The following is a 26644-nucleotide window of genomic DNA, read 5'->3' on the forward strand; positions in this document are numbered from 1 at the left end:
TGCAGAATCACATTGGTTATACAGTCACATATATACATACAGCAATAATAATGTCTATTTTATTCTGCTGTCCTTCCTATCGCCCCCTCCCCTCCCTTCCCCTCCCATCACTTCTCTCTACCCAATCTAATGTGACACACTTCTTTTTTTTTTTCCCCCTCACAACATCATACATGTAGTCTGTAAAACGATGAGGGTCTCCTTCCATCTTCCATGCAATTCCCCTTCTCCCTCCTTTCCCCCCCACTTCTCTTCCCTATTTAGTGCTTCTCATGGTCTTCCTCCCTATCCCATTTTGAGTCACACCCCCCCCCCTTATATCAGAGAAGACATTCAGCATTTGTTTTTTAGGGATTGGCTAACTTCACTTAGCATAATTTGCTCTAATGCCATCCATTTCCCTACAATTGCCATGATCTTGTTATTTTTTAGTGCTGAGTAATATTCCGTTGTGTATAAATGCCACATTTTTTTTTATCCATTCATCTATTGAAGGGCATCTAGGTTGGTTCCACAGTCTAGCTATTGTGAATTGTGCTGCTATAAACATTGATGTGGCTGTGTCCCTGTAGTATGCTCTTTTTAGGTCTTTTGGGTATAGTCTGAGAAGGGGAATAGCTGGGTCAAATGATGGTTCCATTCCCAGCTTTCCAAGGAATCTCCATACTGCTTACTAAATTGGCTGCATCAATATGCAGTCCCACCAGCAATGTATGAGTGTACCTTTTTCCCCGCATCCTCACCAGCACTTGTTGTTTGACTTCATAATGGCTGCCATTCTTACTGGAGTGAGATTGTATCTTAGAGTAGTTTTAATTTGCATTTCTCTGATTGCTAGAGATGGTGAGCATTTTTTTATGTATTTGTTGATTGATTGTATATCCTCTTCTGAGAAGTGTCTGTTCAGGTCCTTGGCCCATTTGTTGATTGGGTTATTTATTTTTTTGTTGTTTAACTTTTTGAGTTCTTTGTACACTCTAGAGATTAGAGCTCTATCTGATGTGTGAGGGATAAAAATTTGTTCCCAGGATGTAGGCTCCTATTTACCTCACATATTATTTCTCTCGCTAAGAAAAAACTTTTTAGTTTGAATTCCTCCCATTTGTTGATTCTTGGTTTTAACTCTTGTGCTATAAGTATCTTATTAAGGAATTTGGGGCCTGTTCCCATGTGATGGAGATTAGGGCCAACACTCCTTGCAGAAATAGAAAAAGCAATCATGAAATTCATCTGGAAAAATAAGAGACCCAGAATAGCTAAAGCAATTCTAAGCAGGAAAAGTGAAACAGGTGGTATCGAGTTACCAGATTTTAAACAACAGTAACAAAAACAGCATGGTACTGGCACCAAAGCAGGCTGGTAGACCAATGGTACAGAATAGAGGACACAGAGACCAATCCACAAAATTACAACTACCTTATTTTAGACAAAGGTGCTAAAAGCATGCAATGGAGAAAGGATAGCATCTTCAACAAATGGTGCTGGGAGAACTGGAAATCCATATGCAACAAAATGAAACTGAATCCCTTTCTCTCATCATGCACAAAAGTTAAGTCAAAATGGATTAAGGAGCTAGGAATCAAACCACAGATTCTGCATCTAATAGAAATGTACCTTAACTTCTATTCCTCCTTTTTCACTGGCACCAGAACCAATCTCAGATAACAGGGTGCAAATCTCTAATGAAAAGTTCTCCCTAAGTATATCTTCTCTATTTCTCAGATTCTATCACTTCCCTTGGTCTCCCGCTGTTTATTTTCCATTCAATCTAATGATCAGGATTTTTCCTATATCATTAAAAAAGTGATACTATTAGAAATAAGAAATTTCAGATAAAACATTACTCAAAAATCTAAGTATTTTAACAATGTATTATCAAGTGACCTTTCAGAAAACCTATAACAAAGTATACTCCTATCAAATGACATTTCTCTTCAAAGAGCATTCTCTTTTAAAATTTTAACTGAGAAAATAGTATTTCACTGTCTTTTCAAGTTTTATATGTTCATGACCATAAACAGCAAGGCTGAATGTTATTACCAGCCATTTGGATTTTTCTTTTGGGATTCGCATATTGGCATCTTTAGCCCATTTTCCCCACTGGAATTTGTATCATTTTCCAATTGGATAGAAATAGTTTACCAATACTGCTATTATTACTATTATGGCTGTAAATCCATTGGCATTAGTACTGCAACTATTTCACCTTTTTTTTTATCTTTTACACAGAAAGTCATCATTTTCTTGTTAAATCAGATGAATCAATGTTTTCATTTGTAGTTTATACTTTTATCAAGTCCTTACCTATGATACAAACATATAAATATTTATCAATACTCTCTTCTTTATTTAAGAATTAAACCTTTATTTTTTGTTTATTTGGTTTTTTTATGTGGTGCTGAGGATTGAACCCAGTGCCTTACCCCTGCTAGGCAAGCACTCTATCAGTGAGCTGCAACCCTCTCTTCTTTATTTATAATTTCATTTTTTAACCTTTAAATCTCAAGTCTACTAAAATGAGTTTTGATGTATAATTTGAAGAATATGAGACAAATGATTATGTCTTCAGGAAATTTAAAGTTGCTACCCATATCTGGGAGCTGCCTTTTAAGTAAAACAGAAGAAATGCCGATAGCTGACTAAAATAAAGATGGTCAGGTACATTTTTGAATCATGGGGTCAGGACAGGGATGGTAACTACATAGTTTAGGCCTGGATTTGGTCTCTGAATCTTTTTCAATATGATTTTCTTAAAAAAATCTATTTTTAATGCATTAGTGGTTACATTTAGGCCATTTTGAATATTAAAAAAAACAAGTTAAACAAAAAATGAAAAGAAAAAGGAAATAAAGATTTACTGTAAGGATACAAACTATGAAAGATCAAGGACATCTAAGGGGAGAGAAAAACCAGAATCAGGACTCATGAGAATTAGTCCTAGAATAGATCTAGGCTTTAAAGCAACAACATTGAGCTCTTGTTGACCACATGATTTCTCTCATCTCTGCTTCTCTCTGTAAATTTATTCCATTTTCTTTCAACCTGCACTCCTCTACTTATCATCTCAAGGGCAATAAAGCTACAGGCCCGTATTAGAATAATGATCTCTTAGCTTGGTTTAACCCAGGGAGGAACTCACCTCCAAACCTATTACTAAGGACAGGGGTAAAACTATTTGGTTTAAGAAAAAGACACCTACATCTGACCCATCCATGGACTGTGGATGAAGCAAGCAACCAAAATTTGCATCATGACTTGGAACAATGACACATACCTATATCCCAGAGCTACTGGGGAGGTTGAGACAAGAGGATCATGAATTTCAAAGCCAGCCTTCATAATTGAGCAAGATCCTTTCTCAAAAAATAAAAAGGGCTGGGGATGCAACTCAGTAGTAAGGTGTCACTGGGTTCAATCCCTAACACTGAAAACTAATTTTTTTCATCATGAGATGCAAAAATATTTTAAAAGATCCACCTATCACAATTTTCCTGGATTTGGTTTCCTGTGAATTCAGTTCTCTGGATTTTTATCTTGGGATTCCTTTAGCCACTTGATTCCCTGGGAGGTTAACAAATTAGGATGAACCAAAAGATGCCTTCTCTAGTAAAAGGTTCCATCCACTGAAACTAAACCAAGGTTAAATTCAAAATAAAGTGACAACAAAGTCCTGTTTTCTCTGGGTAAAAAGGAATCCTATTCATGAGAGCATCACTTTCATGATTTAATCACCTCCTAAAGGTCCGGACTCTTTATACTATCACATCAGCAATTAAATTTCAACATATGGATTTGGGGGACATATTCAGGCCACAGTACAAATGATACCCTTCAGGAAGGCAGGAACTGTTTCTGTCCTTTACACTACAACAGTCCCTGAGCCTGTTATAGAACATTCAGATATTGTGTGCTGATTCCAAATTAATCTAAAGTTTTCTAAAGAAAATTTGATATTTCACTACTCACTTAATCAAAAATCATCAATTTTATTCATAGTCTTTCACCATGACAAGATATGGCTGTTTTAATTTACTCCCCTCATCTGAAAGACCAATCACTTGGAAAAACCCATCACATCCTTTAAATACTTCTACATCCTCTATGAAATCTCTCCTGATCTATCCTCCAAAAGAAATCTGACCTTCATTGAAAACCCATAGTTATTTTCTGAACTAATAGATTCTATTTTATCATATCATTAGACTAGAAATTCCATGAAAGTATAAATGTGTCATATACAGCAATTAAAGGTCTATACCAAATAATGTACCTTGCACCTGCAGGTACCCAATAAATGTTTGTTGTTAAACCAAATGAGAAATTCAGCACCCAACTTTTATGTTTTTACAAGTTTCAAGTAAATCTGAGGTTAAAGCCATCAACAATTTTAATGATTGCTGTTAAAACTGCTTAGTACTATAAATACAAATATCAGAGCAAATTACCTGCTTTGAGCATCAGTCTTCTCTAGCTTTTCCTGAAGTTGAATCCAGTCAATCAGTGCTTTGAAATCTCTCACATAATTATCCAGCATCATTAACACCTCCTAATTTAAACAAAAAAAAAAAATTAACTTCCATTTTAAGAGAAAAACATTTTTAAAAAAACTATTAGAGTGAAGGACTTACAAATTAATAATGTTTACACTACATTCACTGAAGAAGCTGAACATCTGAATTGCCCACTGATCTAGTTTTTGTTCTCTCTGGGTATTTTCCCCCGCCTCCATTTTCACTTTGGTTAAAGAAAAAAAAAAAAAAAACGAAGAATATGAAGTCAAGAGTCTAAAGACCAAGAAATGGCATTGATATGCCTTCTCAAGACCTCTCAAGTAGTAATCCTCTTAACCTGTTTATTGTAAAATTAATATACAGAAAAGTGCACAAAAGGGGCTGGAATTGTGGCTCAGTGGTAGAGCACATGCCTTGCACGTGTAAGGCACTGGGTTTGATCCTCAGCACCAGATAAAAATAATAAAGGTACTGTGTCCCATCTACAACCAAAAACATATTTTTTAAAAAGTGCACAAAGGATGGGGATGTGGCTCAAGCGGTCGCTGGGTTCGATCCTCAGCACCACATACAAATAAAATAGAGATGTTGTGTCCACTGAAAACTAGAAAATAAATGTTAAAAAAAAAATTCTCTCTCTCTCTCTCTCTCTCTCTCTCTCTTTAAAAAAAAAAAGTGCATAAAACATACATGTGCAGAAAATTACAAAGAAAAGAATCCATGTAAACCACCACAAAGGGCACAAACAAACAAATTACTACAAAGCAAAGATGCATGTAAATATCACCTATGACAAATATAATAGTACCAATCTAAAGTTCCTTGGCATCTCCTCCCAATCCCTATGTCATTTGTCTTCCAGGGTACCACAGCCTTGGCTTCTACCATGTTATCTTACCTAATTGCCCTGGCTGATATTGAATAAAGGGGTTAAGAGGAGACAACATTGTCTTACTCCTCATCCTACAGGGGAAAGATTTCAGTCTTTCAAAATAGAGTTTGATGTTAGCTGTGGGTTTCTCATATATACCATTTAGCAGGTTGAGGATGATTTCTATTTTTGAACTGGGTACTTAGAACACTGGTTTGTAGGTTTTTGTTGTTGTTGTTCACTTCAAATATATGCATTTTAATGCTATAAAGTTTCTCTTAAGCATATTACTTACTGTTCTTATTATCATTCAATTCAAATTTTTTCTAATTCCTGCTATAATTTTTTCCTTAATAAATGAATTATTCAGAAGTATTTTCTGGAGTTTCTTCTTTAGAAGTTCTATCTTATCATGGATTAAGCCCCTATAATTCTTTATCACCTAAGAATCCTTCACTATCTTAAGCTTTCAGAAGATGTTACAAATCAGCTAGATTTTCTAGTTTCCTTCAATGGGAGAATTGGCCTAAACTACCTCATCATCACTACTGGAAGTAGAAGGAAGATTTTTACCAGTGATTTGGGTAAAGAAATACATGGCATGTTCATCCAATATACAGATGAAACAAAACTATGGTAGACAAGAGAATCAGAAAACAAGAAAAATAAATCTGCTCTATTCAATAAGATAATCACTTCCTACTGGTGCTACTGAGTTCTCAAAATGTAACTAGTGTGAACTGAATTAGGCTCAGACCATATGTTACCCAAGCTAGCCTCAAACTTGTAAATCTCTTGCCTCAGCCAGCCCCCCAAGTAGCTGGGATAACAGACATATACCACGGTCCTGTGTATATATATATACTATCTTAATAATGTTCATACTGATTACATCTATAAAAAAATACACACATACACACACAAGTATATGTATGTGTGTGTGTAAATATATACATGTTTGTGTATGTGTATGTGTATGGACAAGTATGTATGTGCATGAGTGTGTGGGTGTATCTCAAGTATTAGGGATTGAGCCAGGACCTGGTGAATGCTAGGTGAGTACTCTACCACTAATTCACATCCCCAGTGCCTCCATGCCCCATTCCCATTTATTTTTTTTTTAATTTTGAGAGAGGGTCTCACTAAGTTACCCAAATTGATCTTAGATTTGCAACCCTCCTGTCTCAGCCTCCCAAGTAGTAGGATAACAGGTGTGCACCACCATGCTATATATCTTAATAATGTTCCTATTGATTGCATCTTTAAAGAATATTTTGATACATTAGGCTAAATAAAATATATTTTTAAAATTAATTTTACCTGTTACTTGTAATTTTTTAACATGGTTAATAGAAAGTTTAAGAGTACATAATGGTTCACATTATATTTCCAATAGCAATCACTGTTCTAGACACTCTAAAGTAATTTTAGGAAAAGCTAAAAAGATGGGATTTTATAATGAAAAAAAAATCAGGTTTATTCTTTAATACTAAAATTAACTCCAATACAGTACTGGGAGAAAGTTGATCTTAATAACACAGGGCACTTATAAAAACAAAAGACCTGAAACTGTAAAATTACCAGGAAAAAAAAAAACCAGGGGGAAGTTCTATGATATTGGTTCCAGAAATGATCTTTTTAGATAAGTACCCAAAAACACAGACAACAAAGGTAAAAATAGACAAATGAGATTACAGCAAACTAAAAAGTTTCTGCAAATCAAAAGAAACAACAAAAAAAGATGGGGAATGAGATGGACATCACTGCCTTAAGCACATGTATAAAGACGTGAATGGTGTGAATATACCTTGTGTACAACCAGAGATATGAAAAATTGGGCTCTATATGTGAAATATTAATTGTAATAAATTAGAATAAAAAATTTAAAGAAAAAAAGAAATAACAGAGTGAATAAACAACCTATGGAATAGGAGAAAAATATCTACAAACCATACATCTGACATAGGGTTAATATCCAGAAAAATATAAGGAATTCAACTCATTAACAAGACTACTCACTTTAAAAATTGTTAAAGGACAGTTATCAAATGAAGATTTACAAATGGCAAACATGTAATGAAAGAGTAACAAACATCACTAATCATGAAAGAAATGCAAATTAAAACCACAGTGAGGGGCTGGGGCTGTAGCTCAGAGGTAGAGCACTTGCCTTGCATGTGTGAGACCCTGGGTTTGATCCTCAGCACCACACGAAAATAAATACATAAAGTAAAGTACTGTTGTCCTTGTACAACTAAAAACAATTTTTAAAAAATACAGTGAAATACCATCTCACATTTTAGGATAGCTTTTATTAAAAAAAAAATTTAAGATAAACTGGCATATTGTGTACACCTGTAATCCCAGTAACTCAGGAGGCTGAGGCAGAAGGATCACACATTTGAGGCTAGCGTGAACAATTTAGAAAGAACCTAACTCAGAATAAAAAATAAAAGAGGGTAGGAATGTAGTTCAGTGTAAGAGTACTCCAGGGTTCAATCCCAAGTACTGAGGGGGTGGGGGGCTGGGGTAGAAAGGGAGGGAAGGAAGGAAGAAAGAAGAAGGAGAAAGAAAAGAAAGATTAGTGTTGACAACAATGTGGAGAAAGCAAATGTTTGTACACTGTTTGTAGGAATGTGAATTAGTACAGCCATTATACAAAACAGTATAGAAATGCCTCAAAATTAAAAATAGAATGACCATATGATCCCACAATGCAACCTTTGGATACATACCCAAAGGATCTAAATATATCAAAGAGATATCTGCACTTTCATGTTCATCATATCATTCTGCACAATAATCAAAATACTGAATCTATGTAAGTGTCTATCAATGGATGAATGAATGAAAAAAATGTGGTGTGTGTCTGGACACACATACACATACACACACAGGCACAACACAAATGAACTACTACTCAGCCTTTAAAAAAAAAGAAGGAATCCTGTCAGTTGTAACAATACAGATAAACCTGGAGGGCATTATATTAAATGAAATAAGTTAGGCACAGAAACACAAATAGGAAATCTCATTTGTATGTGAATTCTAAAAGAAGTTGAACTCATAGAAATAAAGAATAGAATGGTGGTTAACAGGAGCTGTGATGAGCAGGAATGGCTGGGGAGATTCTGGTCAAAGGAAAACTCAGACAGCAGGAGATCTACTGACCACTGTTAATAATAATGTTTTATATTCTAGAAGTGTTATGAGTAGATTTTAGGTGTTCTCTCCACAAACAGAGATAAGCAATATGAGACGGTTCACATTTAATTACCTTTATTAGCTATTCATAACTTACACATATTTCAAAAATAATTTCTATGCGATAATTAAATATAATTTTTGCCTATTTTAATTAACTAATTAAAAAACAAGACCCAATTATAGGTCTACAAGAAATAAAAATTCAGTATAAAGACACAAATATATTAAAAATAAATAGATGAAGAAAAATACACCATGTTAACACTAATGAAAAGAAAGCAAGAGTAACTATTAATTTCAGAACAGTTAAAAGCTAGAAAAGTTATCAGGGATAAATAAGGGCACCACACATTCATAAAAGGGTAAACTCTCCAGGAAATAAAATAATTATATATATATATATATATATATATATATATATATATATATATATATATATATATATACCTACCTAATAATACTTTGTCAGAATACACAAGGCAAAAACTGAAAGAACTGCAAAGAAAAGTGGATGAATCCAGTACTGTATTTGGAGAGTTCAACAACTATTAGTAATGCACAAAATCAGCAAGTAGAAAATCAGTAATTAACAAGATCATCAGTCAATTGGACATAATAAATATCCACTGACTACTTCATCTATCAACAGCTGAATACACATTCATTCTGGGCCAGAAAACACATGTTAAAAAATGTAGAAGAATAGAAATCATATAACGTCTGCTCGAAAACCACAATGGACTTAAGCCATAAATCAATGTCAGAATTAAATAATACTTTTCTAAATAACTCGAGTCTAAGAAAGCAATCTCAAAAGAAATTTTAGAAAATTTTAAACAAAATTAAAATGAAAACAATTTATCAAAACTTATGTGATGCAGCAAAAACAGTACTCATGGAGAAATTGTTAGACCAAACGCATATACTAGAAAATAAAAAATATCTAAAATCAATCAGTTAAGTTTGGTCCTAAGGAAACTAGCAAAAAAAGCAAATTTAATCCAAGATAATAAGAAATAATAAAACTGGAATAGAAATCAAATGAAACAGAAAATCAAACAAGTTAACAAAAGCAAAAGGTGGTGCTTTGAAAAGATCAGCATCTAGCCAAGCTAAGGGAGTACATGAATTAAATGAAAGCAGTGACATTACTATAGACTCCAGTCATCAAAAGTATAACAAAAGAATAATATGAACAACTTTATGCCCATAAATTTGATAACCTAAAGGTAAGGGTACAACTCCTCAAAAGAAGCAAACTGCAGGAGCCGGGGTTGTGACTCACTTGCCTAGCATGTGTGAGGCACTGGGTTCTATCCCGGGCACCACATAAAAAATAATAAAAACAAATAAATAAAGGTATTGTGTCCATGTACAACTAAAAAATATTTTAAAAAAAAAGAAACAAACTGCAAAACTTCACACAAAAAAAATCTTATAGACCTATGAAATTAATTAATAGTTAATAACGTTCCAAAGCAGACAGCACTGGCCCAAATGCATTAAGTGATGAATTCTATCAAACATTCAAGGAAGATATGATACCAATTCCTTACAATATCTTTCAGAAGACAGAAGCAGAGGAAATACCTTCTAACTCATTTTATAAAGCTAACATTAACCAGACAAAGAAAACTAGAAGTCATTACCTCTCATAAACACAGAAAATCAAAATATTAGCAAATCAAATCCAACAATGTATACAAAGAATTAACCACCATGACCAAGTGAGATTTATCCAGTTATGCAAGGCTGATTCTTTGAAAATCAAAGAAAATAATGCACCACAAGAAAAATCATATGATCATTAATAGATGCAGAAAAAGCATTTGATCAAAACCCAATACCCATTCACGTTGGGGGGAAAAAACTCTCAATGTGTATGAAGAGAAACTTCCTCAATTTGATAAAGAATACCTATAAGAAACTTACAGCTGACATATACTTATGGTAAGAAACTAGAAGCTGTTCCACTAAGATCAGTAATAAGCTAAAGATATTCTGTATCACCAAATCCTACCTAATGCAATATGGAGGGGAGAGGAAATAAAAAAGACACAGACTGTGAGTGAAGAAATAAAACTGTCTGTTTGCAGATGAACTGATTGTCTATGTTGAAAAGTCAAACCTGGAACTAATAAGCAAGTATAACAAGATTGGAAGATACAAGGGTAATGTACAAAAGCCAATCGCTTTCCTAGATATTAGTAACAAGCAAACGGAATTGGAAATTTAAAACACAATACTAGATGTTAGAAAGATGGCAGGATTGGAGGCTTCTGGTTTTTCTTACTCTCACGATGCAATGAATAAACATCTACCCATGGATCAAATGCCACTGAGGGATAGCCAGAAACCAGTTAAAAGATTTCCACAGGCCAGGTAACTGAGAAAATGTCCACATCAAAGGGAATAGAAAAAAGCACCACACAAACACCACCCTGGGCAAGGTACCTTATACCTGGGAAGGAATCCTCAACTCCCAGCTTCTCCCTGAAGAAAGAGGGAAAAGGGGTTAAACCACACCTACACAGCCCCAAATTTATGATTACCACAAGAAAATCACCCAGCTCTGGGAGCGAAATTGCCTCAGTATTCCTGAGTCTCCAAGATCACAGAGAACAAAGAGTCGATTTTAAATGAGTATGAGCTCACTTCCAGCAGCTAACACCCTAAGATCAAGGAAGAGAGAAAGGTAAAATCTCCCAGTTCCTGTTTCCTCATGGTTTGTATGCACATTTTTCCAGGTGCTGCCTAAGGACTGGATTTAAAACTAGCCTTCATCTGAGAGCTACTAAGTCAGGTAAACAACAAACTTCTTGGAGCCTGAAAGGGTATATGGGCAATTCCTGACCCTTTCTCCCACAGACTTAAACAACAATAAAACTAAAACTAAAGATTCTCCTTAGAAGGAGTTTGTGCCTGTACTGAGTGCTCCAGCTTTTACAGCTCCCACCAGATGAACTGGCTCCTAAATCACCTAGCTCTGGGAATTGATGGGGTTCTACATTTGTGAATTTTCCTAAATCACTGTGATCAAGAAGATAATTTGTAATTGGTTACCCTTCCAGTAGGTATACTCCCAAGCTTAGCACTCAGAAAATAGGCAAAAACTCCAGGCTTCCAGTTTCTCCCTGAAGGGGGCTAACCGCACACATATGTCTTGCTTGACTTTTCCAGCTGCTACCTGTATGTCCAGTCATTAATTAGCCTGCATTTGGGGGCCAAAAAAAAAATCAATCATTAGTCTTCTCAGACCTGAATGGGCATGTGGGTACTTCACACATCCTATGGAATTGCTGCAAAAATATAGCCGAAGAGTCAGCTACCCCACCTATCTTTGAGGACAGGGCAGACATCTGTCAGGCTCCTCAGGCCACCAAAAAACAAACCAACAGGCTAAAAGATTTTGCAGTCTGGACAAGAAAATACTGAAGCACCACAATTAACACCTCAACGTTTTCAGTTGTTTGTTTTTTTTTTTTTTGGGGGGGGGGGGGCGTTGGTGAGGTTGGTACTAGGGATCAAACTCAAGGCCTCAAGGCATGGTAGGCAAGCATTCTATCACTGAGCCCACATTTCCAGCCCTCCAGTTGTATCTTCAGAAAGTACCTTTTATCTCATTTGTCTGAAGGCATTAAAAGGATTTAGCACATGGTAAGTTGGTGACCACTAAGAACAAAGATAAGTTTAGATAAGCCCAAAGTCTTCAGAGGCATCTAGAATCTGGCTGAGCTGTTCAGATCCATCTCCTACACAAGGCCAATATGACAAGACTGGAAGAGGCAGATTCCTTATTTAGTACAATAAATACGGATATTTACAAACAGTAAAAAAGAAACAAACAAACATATAAGCAAATATGCTCCAAATAAAAGAATAAGATAAACCTCCAGACACTGGTCCTAAAGCAATGGAGATACATAATTTAGCCAACAGAATTCAAATGAATACTCATAAAGATGCTCACCAAGGTCAGGAAAATACCACATGAACAAACTGAGTATTTCAATAAAGACAGTACAATAATTGAATTTAAAAAATGCAATCTAGTAGTTAGAAAGCAGATCAAATGAAGTGGAAGAAAAGATGGCAAATTCAAAGACAGGTTACTGGAAACCATCCAACCTAAGAAATAAAAAAGCAAAAAGATGAAGAAGAGTGAAGACAGCTGAAGGAACGTATGGGGCAGCATCAAGTAGGAAATGTAAGTACACTACTGGAGTTAAAGAAGGAGAGAAAAAAAGAGAAAGAAACAAAAAGTTTATTTTTAAAGAATAAATAACAGCTAAGCATGGTGGCACACACCTGTAATCCCAGACACTTCAGGAGGCTAAGGCAGGAGGTTCACAAGATCAAGGTCACCCTCTAAAATACAGTGAAACCCTAAGTAACTTAGAACTTGTCTCAAAACTTAAAAATAATAATAATGATGATGATGATGATGATGAAAAAAGAGGAGGGGGCAGGGTATGGGAATGTAGCTCAGTGGTAAAGCACCCCTAGGTTCAATCTCTAGTACCAAATGCAAACAAAAAACTTACTTTAAAAAAAAAAAAAAACACAGCTAAAAACTTCAAAAACCTGAGGAAGAAAACAGAAATCCAGATCCAGAAAGCCCAAGTGATATTAAATGACACAAATCCAGTCAGAATTACACCAAGACACGTTTATGCTCAAATTGTCAAAAAGTTAGGATTTTGAAAGGAGCAAAACAAAAGTGACTTCTTATTATAGTCCCCCTACCCACTATCAACAGACTGTTCACTAGAAACCTTATAACTCTCAAAGGAGTGGTATAATAGATTCAAAGTACTAAATAAAAAGTGTCATTAAAGAATATAAGGTCCAATAAACCTGAAATGAAGACTTTCACAGACAATGGTTAAGGGAGTTCATTACCACTAGACCTGCCTTATAGGAAATGCTAAAGAGAGTTCTTCGTGTTGAAACAAAAGGATACTAAACAGCAACATGAGACGTTAAGATTGAAATTTGCTGGAAAAGGTAAAAATGTAAACAAAAAATATGTTTTAAAAAAACACTATTATGTATAATTATAATGTAATAATTAAAAGAAAAAAAACTCAAAAATAATAATATTTTATGACTATAATATAGTGGTGGATAAGTCAATTAAGATCCTACCATAAAAATAAAGGACAAGCTAGGACCACCCCACCTACCCGCATTGGATCCAAGGCCCAGCCCCAGGCCTAGGACAACCCTTCCAACCAGAGAGGGACCAAGGCCAAGGTAGGTCTCCGGACCACCCAGCAGACGGGCAGACCCACACTGGAACCCAGGCCTACCTCACCTCCATCTTGGGACACTGCAGCCATCCCCATACCTCTCCCCACTAAGTAATCTCCACCTTGGGACAACAGATAGGGCCTGGAGGCAGCTGAATCTCCAAACAGACAACCCATCCTTTCAGCCCTATCTCTGAAAGTGGTTGTATCCATATTGGGACACCTCACTGCTATCTTGAGTTACCACCTCCATTGCCACCACCACTTTTAGATGCAAGAGCATTTATCATGGGATACTGGCCAGGGTCTAGAATTCCACATCAAGGAGAAATACAGGTAATCTGCAGGGACACTGTAAGATTATAGGGTAGAAACTGCATACCTCAGATTGGCACTGCAAGAAAGGAAGACCCATAGACAACATGGAAAAACAAGGGAGGAAGTGACCCAAAACAAAGATACTACAATAATCAAATCCATGGACAGCGCAATTGACGAAATGTCAGACAAGGAGTTCAGAATGTACATAAATAAAAAGATCTACAAATTAAAGAATGAACTAAGTGAGCAAATAAAAGCAAAAATTGATCACTCCGATACAGAGATAAGAGAGCAAATACAGGCATCCACTGATCACACCAAGAAAGAGATAAGGGAGCAAATACACGTAGCAAAATATTGCTTCAAGAAAGAGAGATTCTGACAAAAAAAAAAAAAAACAGAAATCTTTAAATTAAAAGGTAACTATGTAAACAAAAACAAAATTAAAAATGAAAATGAAATTTAAAAACTCAATAAAAAGCATAACCAACAGACTAGATCACTTGACAGATACATAGTCAGATAATGAAGACAAAATATACAATATAGAAAATAAAGTTGAACACACAGTGAAGATGGTAAGAAACCATGAACAGAAATTCAAGAATTATGGGATACATCAAAAGACCAAATCTAAGATTTATTGGGATAGAGAAAGGCACAGAGATTCAAATAAAAAAAAAGCACAATGTCTTCAATGAAGTAATAACCAAAAATGTCCCAAACAAGAAGAATGAAATTGGAAAATCGAGCACAAGAGGCTTACAGGACACCAAATGTACAAAATAACAACAGATCTACTCAAAACACATTATCAAGAAAATGCCTGCCATACAGAATAAGGATAGAATTTTAAAAGCCACAAGAGAAAGAAATCAAATTACATATGGGGGAAACCAATTAAGATCTCTCAGATTTTTTCAACACAGACACTAAAAGCTAGAAGTACCTGAAACAACATATACCAAACTCTGAAAGAAAATGGATGCCAACCAAGAATCTTATATCCAGCAAAATTAAATTTTAGACTTGATAACAAAATAAAAACCTTCCATGACAAACAAAAGTTAAAAGAATTTACAACTAGAGAGCTTGCACTATAGAAAATCCTCAGCAAAATATTCCATGAGGAAGAAATGGAAAACAACGAAAATCAGCAAAGGAAGGTATTACACTCAAGGAGAAAAAACAATCCAAAGAGAAACCAAGTTAAGTTAAATACAAAAAATAAACAAATATGACCAGGAATACAAATCATGTCTCAATAATAACCCTGAATGTTAATGATCTAAACTCACCAATGAAAAGACAAAAGACTGGCAGATTGGATTTTAAAAAAAAAAGACCCAACAATATGCTGCCTTCAAGAGACTCATCTCATAGGAAAAGACATCCACAGACTGAAGGTGAAAGGTAGGGGGAAAAAAATACCACTCACATGAACCGCATAAACAAGCAGGGGTTTCTATCCTCATATCAAATAAAGTAGACTTCAAGCCAAAGTTAATCAAAAGAGAAAAGAAGGACATTTCATACTGCTAAAGGGAATGGAACCACCATTTGACCCAGCTGTCTCACTCCTCGGTTTATACCCAAAGGACTTAAAAACAGCACGCAGCCACATCATTGTTTATAGCAGCACAATTCCCAACAAGATATAACACTAATAAATATATATGCCCAAAACAATGAGTGTCTACATTCATCAAACTAACTCTTCTCAAGCTCAAGAGTCAGACCACATCACAATAATTCTGGGTGATTTTAACATACCTCTTTCACCACTGGACAGATCTTCCAAACAAAAGCTGAACAAAGAAACTATAGAATTCAATAATACAATCACTAACTTAAGACTTAACATACATATATATAATATTCATCCATCAATGAGTGAATACACTTTCTTCTCAGCAGCACATGGATCCTTCTCTAAAATAGACCATATATTAAGCCACACAACAACTCCAAGCAAACACAAAAAAAAATAGAGATATTACACTGTCTTCTATCAGATCATAATGGAATGAAATTAGAAATCAATGATAAAATAAAAAATAAAAGCTACTCCAATATCTGGAGACTAAATAATATGCCACTGAATGAACAATGGGTTGCAGAAGATATTAAGGAAGAGATTAAAAAATTTTTAGAGGTAAATGAGAACACTGATACAACATATCATAATTTCTGGGACACTATGAAGGCAATACTAAGAAGAAAGTTTATTGCATGGAGTTCATTCCAAAAAAGAAGAAAAAGTCAATAAATAAATTACCTAACATTACATCTCAAAGACCTAGAAAAAGAAGAACAAACCAACACCCAAATCAATAGAAGACAGGAAATAATTAAAATCAGGGCTGAAATCAATGAAATTGAAACAAAAGAAACAATGGGAAAAAATTATAAAACACAAAGTTGGTTCTTTGAAAAAATAAATAAAATTGACAAATCCCTAGCCATGCTAACAAAGAGAGAGAAAACTCAAATTACTAACATCCATGAAGAAAAAGGAAATATCACGACACACACTACAGAAATACAGAAGAAAATTAGAAATTATTTTTAAAATTTGTACTTCAATAAAATAGAAAATACCAAAGGTACTGAAAAATTTCTAGAGTTATATGATTTGCCAAAACTAAACCAGGATGATATACACAAGTTAAATGGATCAATTTCAAGCAATGAGATGGAAGACGCCACCAGAAGCCTACAAACCAAGAAAAGTCCAGGACTGGATGGATACACAGAACTAATACCAATACTCCTCAAATTATTTCATGATATAGAAAAAGAGGGAACACTCCCAAACTCATTCTATGAGGCCAATATCACCCTGATTGCAAAGCCAGACAAAGGTGCATCAAAGAAAGAAAATTTAAGACCAATATCTCTAATGAACATAAATGCAAAATTCTCAACAAAGTTCTGGCAAATCGATTACAAAAACATACCAAAAAGATAGTGCACCATGATCAAGTGGGTTCATCCCATGAATGCAAGCTCGGTTTAACATATGGAAAATAATAAATGTAATTCATTACATCAGCAGACTTAAAGATAAAAATCATATGATCGTCTCAATAGATGCATAAAAAGCATTCAACAAAATAAGGCACTGCTTCATAGTCAAACACTTTAGAAAAGCTAGAAATAACAGGAACATATCTCAACATTGTTAAATCTATCTATGCTAAGCCCAAGGCCAACATCATTCCAAATGGAGAAAAATTGAAAGCATTCTCTCTAAAAACTGGAACAAGACAGGGATGCCCTCTTCACCACTTTATTTAACATAGTTCTTGAAAATCTAGCCAGAACAATTAGACACACAAAAGAAAGGGATACAGACAGGAAAAGAAGAACTCAAACTATCACTATTTGCTGACAACATGATTTTATACCTAAAGGGTCCAAAAAAAATTCCACCAGAAAACTTCTTAAACTAATAAATGAAATCAGCAAAGAAGTAGGATATAAAATCAACATCACAAATAAAAGGAATTTCTGTACATCAGAGACAAACCCTCTAAAAGAGAAACTAGGAAAAAAAATAAAATACTTGGGAATCAATCTAACAAAAGAGGTGAAAGACCTCTATAATGAAAACTACAGAACACAAAAGAAAAAAATTAAAGACCTTAGAAGATGGAAAGATCTCCCTTGTTCTTGGATAGGCAGAATTAATATTGTCAAAATGACCTTATTACCAAAAGCACAGACTGAATACAATTCTGAATACAGACTGAATGTAATTCCAATCAAAATACTAATGACATTCCTCATAGAAATAGAAAAAGCAATCATGAAATTCATCTGGAAAAACAACAGAATAGCTAAAGCAATCCTTAGCAATAAGAGTGAAGCAGGTGGCATCACTAAACCAGACATTAAACTACACTACAGAACAATAGTAACAAAAATGGCATGGCATTGGCACCAAAATACACTTGTAGACTGTGGTAGAAAATAGAGGACACAGAGACAAACCCAGATAAATACCGTTATCTCCTATTAGGCAAAGGCACCAAAAACATATATTGGACAAAAGATAGCCTCTTCACCAAATGGTGCTGGGAAAACTGGAAATCCATATGCAGCAAAATGATATTAAGCCCCTATCTCTCATCATGCACAAAACTCAACGCAAAAGTGGATCAAGGACCTAGGAATTAAGCCATAAAGCCTGCGTTTAGTAGGGAAAAAAAAAAAAGTAGGGCCAAATCTTCATCACTTTGTATTAGGCCCCAACTTCCTTAATAAGACTCCTATAGTGCAAAAAATAAAATCGAGAATCAATTACTGGGATGAATTCAAGAAACAATCAGTGAGGTGAATCAGTGAGCCTACAGAATAGGAGTAAAGCACATCAGATAGAACACTAATCTCTAGGAAATACAAAGAAATCAAAAAGCCAAGCACCAAAAAACCAAATAACCCAATCAATAAATGGGCCAAGGACCTGAACAGACACTTCTCAGAAGAGGATATACAATCAATCAATAAATATATGAAAAAATGTTCAGAATCTCTACCAATTAGAGAAATACAAATCAAAACTACTCTAAGATATCATCTCACTCCAGTCAGAATGGAAGCTATTATGAAGACAAACAACGAGGATGTGGGGGAAAAGGTACACTCATACATTGCTGGTGGGACTGCAAATTGGTGCAGCCAATAAGGAAAGCAGTATGGAGATTCCTTGGAAAATTGGGAATGGAACCACCATTTGACCCAGCTATGCCTCTCCTCAATCTATACCCAAAAGACTTAAATATAGCATACTACAGGGACACAGCCACATCAATGTTTATACCAGCACAGTTCACAATAGCTAAACTGTGGAACCAACCTATATGCCCTTCAACAGATGAATGGATTAAAAAATGTGGCATATATACACAATATTACTCAGTAATAAAAGAGAATAAAATCATGGCATTTGCAGGTAAGTGGATGGAGTTAGAGAAGTTAATGCTAAGTGAAGTTAGCCAATCCCAAAAAAACAAACGCCAAAAGTTTTCTCTGATATAAGGAGGCTGATTCATAGTTGGGGGCGGGGGGGGGGGGGCATGGGAGGAATAGACAAACTCTAGATAGGGCAGAGTGGTGGGAGGGAAAGGGAAGGGGCAGGGGGTTAGTAAGGATGGTGGAATGTGATGGACATCATCATCCAAAGTACATGTATGAAGACACGAGTTGGTGTAAACATACTTTATATACAACCAGAGATATAAAAAAATCATGCTGTATATGTGTAATAAGAATTATAATACATTCCGCTATCATTTATTTTTAAAAAATCAATTACAAAAAAATTTTTTTAAAGCATTAAAAGAAATTTCCTTACCCCAACAAAGACCATATATGAAAAACCCACAGCTAACATCATCATCAATGAAGAAAAAATTGAAAGCTTTTCCTGTAAGATTTGATGCAAGGCAAAGATATCTACCACTCTGGCCACTTCTATTAGACATAGTACTAAAAGTACTCCTAAGAGCAATTTGAGAAAAAAGAAACAAAACCATCTAAATTAGAAAGAAAGAAGAAATGTAAACATTTAGAAAACTCTAAAATACACACACACACACACACACACACAAATTGCTAGAAGTTCTAAATGAACCATATAAAATCAATATCAATTACATCTCTTTATAACAATAATATTCTATCTGAAAAATATTTAAAACTGCAATTACAATAACATCTTTTTTTCTGAATAACAGGCATGAGTTTATTGAAGAGATAAACAGGGAAAGAGGACCTTCTCATAGAAGATAATGGGTCTTCTAAGAGGGGAAAGAGACAGTGTGCCTTTCACGCAATCAACTTCTGTTGGATATCCCAGAGAAGTTTCCAAAGAGTCCCACCCAGGCCTACCATTTGACTTTGAACTGACAGCTGGATAACATCTTAAGAGTCAAATACTTAAGAACTAAATACAAAGAACTAAATGACCTGTACGCTGAAAACTACATTAATGAAAAGAACTGAAGATGCAAATAAATGGAAATAAACTCCATGTTCATGGACCAGAAGTATTAATATTGCTAAAATGTTCTTAATATCTTAGGCAATATCCACATTCAAAACAATTCTTTATCAAAATTCCATTGGCAATTTTCCCAGAAATAGAAAAAACAATGCTAAGGTAAGTATGGAACCACAAAAGACCAAATGGCCAAAGCAATCTAAAAAAGAAACACAAAGTACAGGCATCATACATCCTGATTTCCAATTATATTACAAAGCTATAGTAATCAAAAGAGGTATTGGCATAAAACAGACACACAGACCAATGAAACAGAACATAAAGTCCAGAAATAAACCCAAGCATATACAAATAAATTATACATATAAATTATTATTATACAAATAATTTTTGAGAAGACCACCAAGACGACACAGTGGAGAATGGATAGCATCTTCAATAAATGGTATTTTAAAAAATGAATAGCCACATGCAGAAGATTAAAACTAAAACCTTGTCTTACACTACAAAGATCAACTTAAGATAGATTAAAAACCTCAATGCAAGATTTGAAACTGTAAAACTCCTAGAAGAGAACAAAAATGGCAAGTTCCTTGATACTGACCTTGGCAATGATTCTTTTTTGAATACCACACCAAATTCTCAAGCAAAAAAAAAAAAAAAATGAACAAATGGAGTTCATCAAACTAAAACTCTTCTCCATAGCAAAGGAAATATTCAACAAAATGTAGAATACACCTGAGTATGGTGGCAAACACATGTAATCCCAGCTACTTCGGAGGCTGAGGCAGGAGAATTTCAAGTTCCAGATCAGTGCTATTATCACACAAAAAGATAAACACTGTAAGGCTATAAATGTATTAATTTGCATAGCTGGAGTAATCATTTCATTGTGTACATTCATATCAAAACATGTTCTACACCTTACATACAACAAGCATTTACACAGTAAATAAACACAATACCATCTACATTAATATTCAAAAAATATGAAATACTTAGGTATAAATCTAACAAAATATGTAGAAAATCTATGGTGGGTAGGAAGCAAATGGGAAATCTCTGTACCTTTCTCTCAATTTTGCTGTGAACTTAAAACTGCTCTTAAAAAAATTATTTTAAAAAGGTAAAGAAGGAAGAAAAAGAAACATGTTAGAAAATTAATACTTAAAATTTTACCAACATTTCTTATGCAGCTGATAAAAAGCTAAATATGTCAAAGGCAACTCCGCATGGTTTAAAGCTAGTTTTCTTTATAATATGATAGGCTATTTGCCTTCTGTTATCAAGTGCAACATTTATACAGACACTAAGCTTCCAGAGAAATTTTAAATTGGCTAAATCTGACAATGAATCATTTTGAAATCAGCTTAAGTAAGTAGATGACCTGTGCCCACTGTACACATTCATGATAACTACCAATACTGTGCTCTAATTTTCTTCTTTAGATAGTCTATAATTACTGGGTTGGGCTGGGGTTATAGCCCAATGGCAGAGCGCTTGCCTTTCACGTGTGAGGTACTGGGTTCGATCCTCAACACCACATAAAAATAAATAAAGATATTTTTTAAAATGATATTACTATGACAATATATTCTGTACACCCAGGAGAAAAAAAAATTAGCACTGATTAGTTATGTATCTAAATGGTGGTTTAAATTTTAAAGAAAAGAGTATAAAAGCACAGACCCCACTTTTTTTTTTTTTTTTTGCTCAGGAAAAAAAACTAATATTGAGTGAGACTATATGTGTAAATATTGGTGCATCAAAGTTGTCATTTAGATGCATAAGACAAAGAAATTTAAACTGTGTTCACTTTACCATCTCATGCCATTCTTAACTTAGCATAAAGACATATCCGTTTCATTTACTTAAGACAACTTTCCAATAGTCCCAGAAAATGACCATCAGAAAATGCCAACCACCTATAAATGTTATAATTTTTATAACAAATACATTATCTTTCCATAGCTAAGTCTTAGGTTAACATTATAGAATCAACAGCAAAGACTTCAAAACTTTAAATACTCTATAGAAATCAGGTATGACTATTAATAAATGTATGCTAAGTTATTCACAAATAAAATATAGTACCGCTCTTACTAGTCATAAAAGTTACATTCTACTTTAAAAAGACTTCTTAACAAAGAAGTATTGTTTATTTCCTTTCAAACTTAATCCTTGATGCCAAATCACTGGTAATAAAAATATTCCATAATCAGGAAAAGGACAAATTTTAAAAATTTAGTTGGCTTCCTTCTCTCAATTTTACTAATATAATTCAAATTGTTTAATTAAATTTGTTCAACTTAAACCACCTACATTAAGGCACAGAAAAACTTAATTTGGAATGGCTTATTTTGAAGGTTTTTCTACTGATTTCCCTCATTGCTTAAAAGAAGAAAAAAAAAAAAAAAACTTAACCGGGCTGCTGTATTTCCGTTACTAGTTGGCACAAAGTACATTTGGTGGCTTAAACAGCCTATTTTAAGGAATGTTTAGCTCCACATTATCAAAAATGATCAGAGTGATACCATGCAGCTGTAACCTGAAACGTGTTTTATGAACAAGGGAATACAAACAAGACAAGCAGCTGGGGCAACCTCATGGTCACTGATGCACATCTTTCTCCCCAAAGCTATGAAGGCCATTTTGTCAAGCAGAATGAAACAGAACAAAAGTGGCTCTGAAAGTAATGGTATAGGCATTCAGATAACTACAAATAGATGTACAGCTAACATTACCAATTAGTTTACCAATTGGCTGCAACAGATTCGATTGGTTTGTAATTAATTCTAGTTACTGACACACAAAGCAGGATGGTTGGCGCCATTCCTTTGTCCTCCTGACACCCAATACTAGTGTAGAGGTTCTTTGGCCCAGCACATCAATACAGCCCTCAAACTCAGCTATAGGAATGCACACAGTGGTAGACTCTTGTGGTAATAAAGGGATGGAAATATGAATCATACAAGAAATCAATGACATAAGGGAATGTTTATGAAAAAAGCACTTTATCAAAATAGACACAAGTTTTTAAAAGTATATTTTTAAAGAATTTAGTTTTTTAAAAGACACTACTGAAATTAATTTAAAAAAAAAAAGATGCTACTGATGATTTCAGGAAATCATCCGAAAGCAAAGTGTCAAAGAAACCAATTTCAAAACCATGTTATCTTCAATCCTCACTCATTTCTTTCAAATATTTGTCCTTAATTTTCAATACACCTGGGGAATTTTTATATACATGGGGAAAGAATATATAACATATTCACTACTCAAAAATTTGTAAATGAAAATTTGCTAACTGAAATCATTTTCCCATAATCTAATCCTAAGAAGCACTTCCAAAGGCCAATGAAATTTGCAGAAGGTAGAAATACAGATATTTTATTATAATTACCAACTAATTTTTATCTCATCTCATTTGCAAGTTGCCTTCCCTACATGTTTTTCTCTTATGTAATTTCCCACTGCTATGATTTGGATATGACATCAATGTGTCCTCCCAAAGGCTTATGTGTTAAAGGTTGGATCCCTAGGTTGGAGGTATTCAGAGGTGGTAAAAGGTTAAGAGACAGGGCCCAATGGAGATCTTTAGGTCAATTATGGCATGCCCTCAGAAGGGACCAGGAGATCCTAATCCCTCTCTAGTTTCAAATGTGATTCCTTCCAGACCCACACTCCCACCATGATATGACAAAGCAAAGAGGACTCACAACCAAACTAATTTGATGCCAGTACCATGCCCTTCCACCTCCAAAACTATGAGTTCAATAGCCCCCTTTTCTTTATAAATTATACTTTGCCTGCCTGATATTTTGTTTTGATAATAAAACACGAAAAATCAGACTTAAGGCAACTAAGAATGAATGGACAAAGATGATTAGTTATAAAGCTCAAAATCAACATAATGCCCCCATGACTGATTACGTATTTTTTTAAAGTCCTTATCTTTTAGAGATACACACTGAAATGTATACAAATGAAAAGATGATACCGGGGATTTTCTTCAAAATAAATGGTGCAAAGACCGTAAGGTTTGTTAGACATCAAACATCATTGGTTATGGGCTAATGATTTTTGGATATGGGAGCTATCACACTAGTATACCTACTTGTGCACATACATAAAATTTTCCAAATATAAAGTAATCAAAAAAGGTGTTATCCACAAAATTGAAAAAGACTGCAAGTAAGCCAACATTTTCTACAACCAAGAAATATTATGATGATTAGCACCTGAATTTGTTTATAACAGAAGTTAAAGGTAAACTGATTACTCTTTAATAGATTTGAGAGACTATGAAACACAATAAAAATAAATAATTTGGTGCTTAATTTTAAAAAAAAAGCATAATGCAATTCAAATACCCCACAGATGTCTGCATAGTTACCCCCAAACAACTGATTAAGGTATTTCTTTTGCCTAGAATATTCTCCCAATATGAAATTAAATGTAGGGTTGAAGGGGCATCAGATTTCATCTAATCCAATTTGCCCATTTATAGAAAAAAAAGTGAGATAAGGTTTGGTAGTTTTTTCCAAAGTCACATGACTAGATTAGAAGCAACACAGGAAGGACTTTTATTCCATGAAATCTCCTATTCTCCCTTCATAGGCTAGCGCACACACACACACACACATACACACTTACGATCCTATAAGCCAGAAGTCACCTCTCTAACAAGTTTTATCAAGTATAATAACTAAAATTAATACATATTAAAAACTCAAAAGTGCCATATAAATAAAAGTCTTCTCCTTCTAACCATATGTATTTGTATTAGTACAGCTCACTTTCTAAGTTACTGTTGTCAATGTGTTTTTTTAAATAGCTTCATTGAGGTACCACACACAGAGAAGCAAAACTTATTCAGTAAGACAAATACTGATTACACTTTCTTCTCAAAAAATAAAATCTCAAATCATTTCAATAACCCAGAAGAGTAATACAACAGAATTATATCCTTTGCTACCAGGTATGCCTTGTAGTCTAATCAGCAAGAAGAACTGTCTTCTATGTTCTAGTCATTAACTGATAAAATAATTATAATTTAAAATTAATAAAAATAATTTTAAAAATTAAAAAATTCTCAATAAAAGTGTAAATAATGCAATATAATGTCCACAGAAAGAGCACCATGAATATTCTCTTGATATGTAAATAAAAAAGAAAAACTAGCATTTAAATATGTTGATGTTTGACCTAAAGCATTTTTATTATAGTTATAACGTGCTTAGATTCATAAGTAACACCCAGAACATTGTACGTTGTAATAAATATTCAGTAAGTAGTTGTTGCACTAAAGTCCTTAGCTCTATTATCTTACCATATAATTTCAGACTTGCCATTTACTTTTAGTTTCTCATCAGTAAAATAAGAGAGTTGGACTATATTATTTCTAAGAGGATACTCACATCTCATAATTTATGGCCCCATTTGACTTCTATTACCAATTACATATATTTTTCATTTTTTTCTGACAAAGTTAAATAATAACATGTCTATTTCTATTTCTCTATTTTCTAAATGTGAAGTTTTAAAAGAAATATTTTCTAATTATAATAAAGAATCAAGAGCTGTTCCTTTTATAGGAACTTCTCTATCTCCCAGGATTCTTGTAAAATTCATTCTTTTGATACTTCAAAGACTCAACTCTATTAAATAATTTCATGATAAATCTTGTACAGAATGCCACTCTACTGTGAACAGAGCTCATCTATGGAATTAGCATTAGTGTAGCCATTAGGTTATTTAAGCTTAAGTTTTATTATCCTATATCAAAAAGTACCATAATAATTTTAAAACAAATAATTTTAAAACAAAAACACCACTAATAAAAAAAATCATTGTGCCTAGAGCTTACCAATGATAAACGATACCTTAAAAATTAACTACCAATGAGAGATTCTAGAAATACTCCCAAATATTTTGACGTTCCCTTAAATTTTTACTAGAATACCACAAACTAAGTTTAAGACCCAAGTATTATGTTTTTATGACATATATCCAGAAGTGTGGTAGAAACCAAAACAGCAGATGACACGGTCTTTAATAAAGATTTTATTGAAAATTTCAATTTTATTGAAAACACAAACCAACAATGAGCAATGAACTAAATACATCCAAAAGAGAGAGAAAAGAAAGAGAAACCACCAAATAGTTCTATAGCCCCCAAAATGATTAAATTATAAGTTTACTACTCATTAAGAAAGAAAACCACAGAAGTTAATAAGAATCTTCAAATACATATATTACTAAAGAAACTGTTTTATTTGTATATGACTAGGAACTATGTATGTGTAACCTTGCAAATTGTTCAATTTCGTCTATTTGGGAGGAAGGGATAGCTGGTATAAGTAAATTATACTTCTTAGTTCATAACAACTGTTATCACTTTAATGTAATTAATGACAATATAAAGAACTCAATCCCATATCACCATTTGCAGCACTTCAACTAAACTCAAGCA

The 26644-nt window shown here is 34.0% G+C and overlaps 1 protein-coding gene across 10 annotated transcripts in view; it reads right to left on the bottom strand.

Moving 5' to 3' along the window:
* Positions 1-26644, bottom strand: part of Scaper (S-phase cyclin A associated protein in the ER) — a 460757-nt gene that overhangs the window by 376833 nt on the left and 57280 nt on the right. For all 10 annotated transcript variants that reach the window (XM_046428027.2, XM_046428024.2, XM_046428026.2 and 7 more), the window contains one exon: positions 4446-4546. In XM_046428027.2, coding sequence (XP_046283983.1) covers positions 4446-4546 — 101 coding nt within the window. The remainder of the gene's footprint in view (positions 1-4445; positions 4547-26644) is intronic.

This window comes from Marmota monax, unplaced genomic scaffold (assembly GCF_021218885.2).
Source record: "Marmota monax isolate L192 unplaced genomic scaffold, Marmota_monax_Labrador192_F-V1.1 WCK01_AAM20220418_F8-fsc00111, whole genome shotgun sequence".
Lineage (NCBI taxonomy): Eukaryota > Metazoa > Chordata > Mammalia > Rodentia > Sciuridae > Marmota > Marmota monax.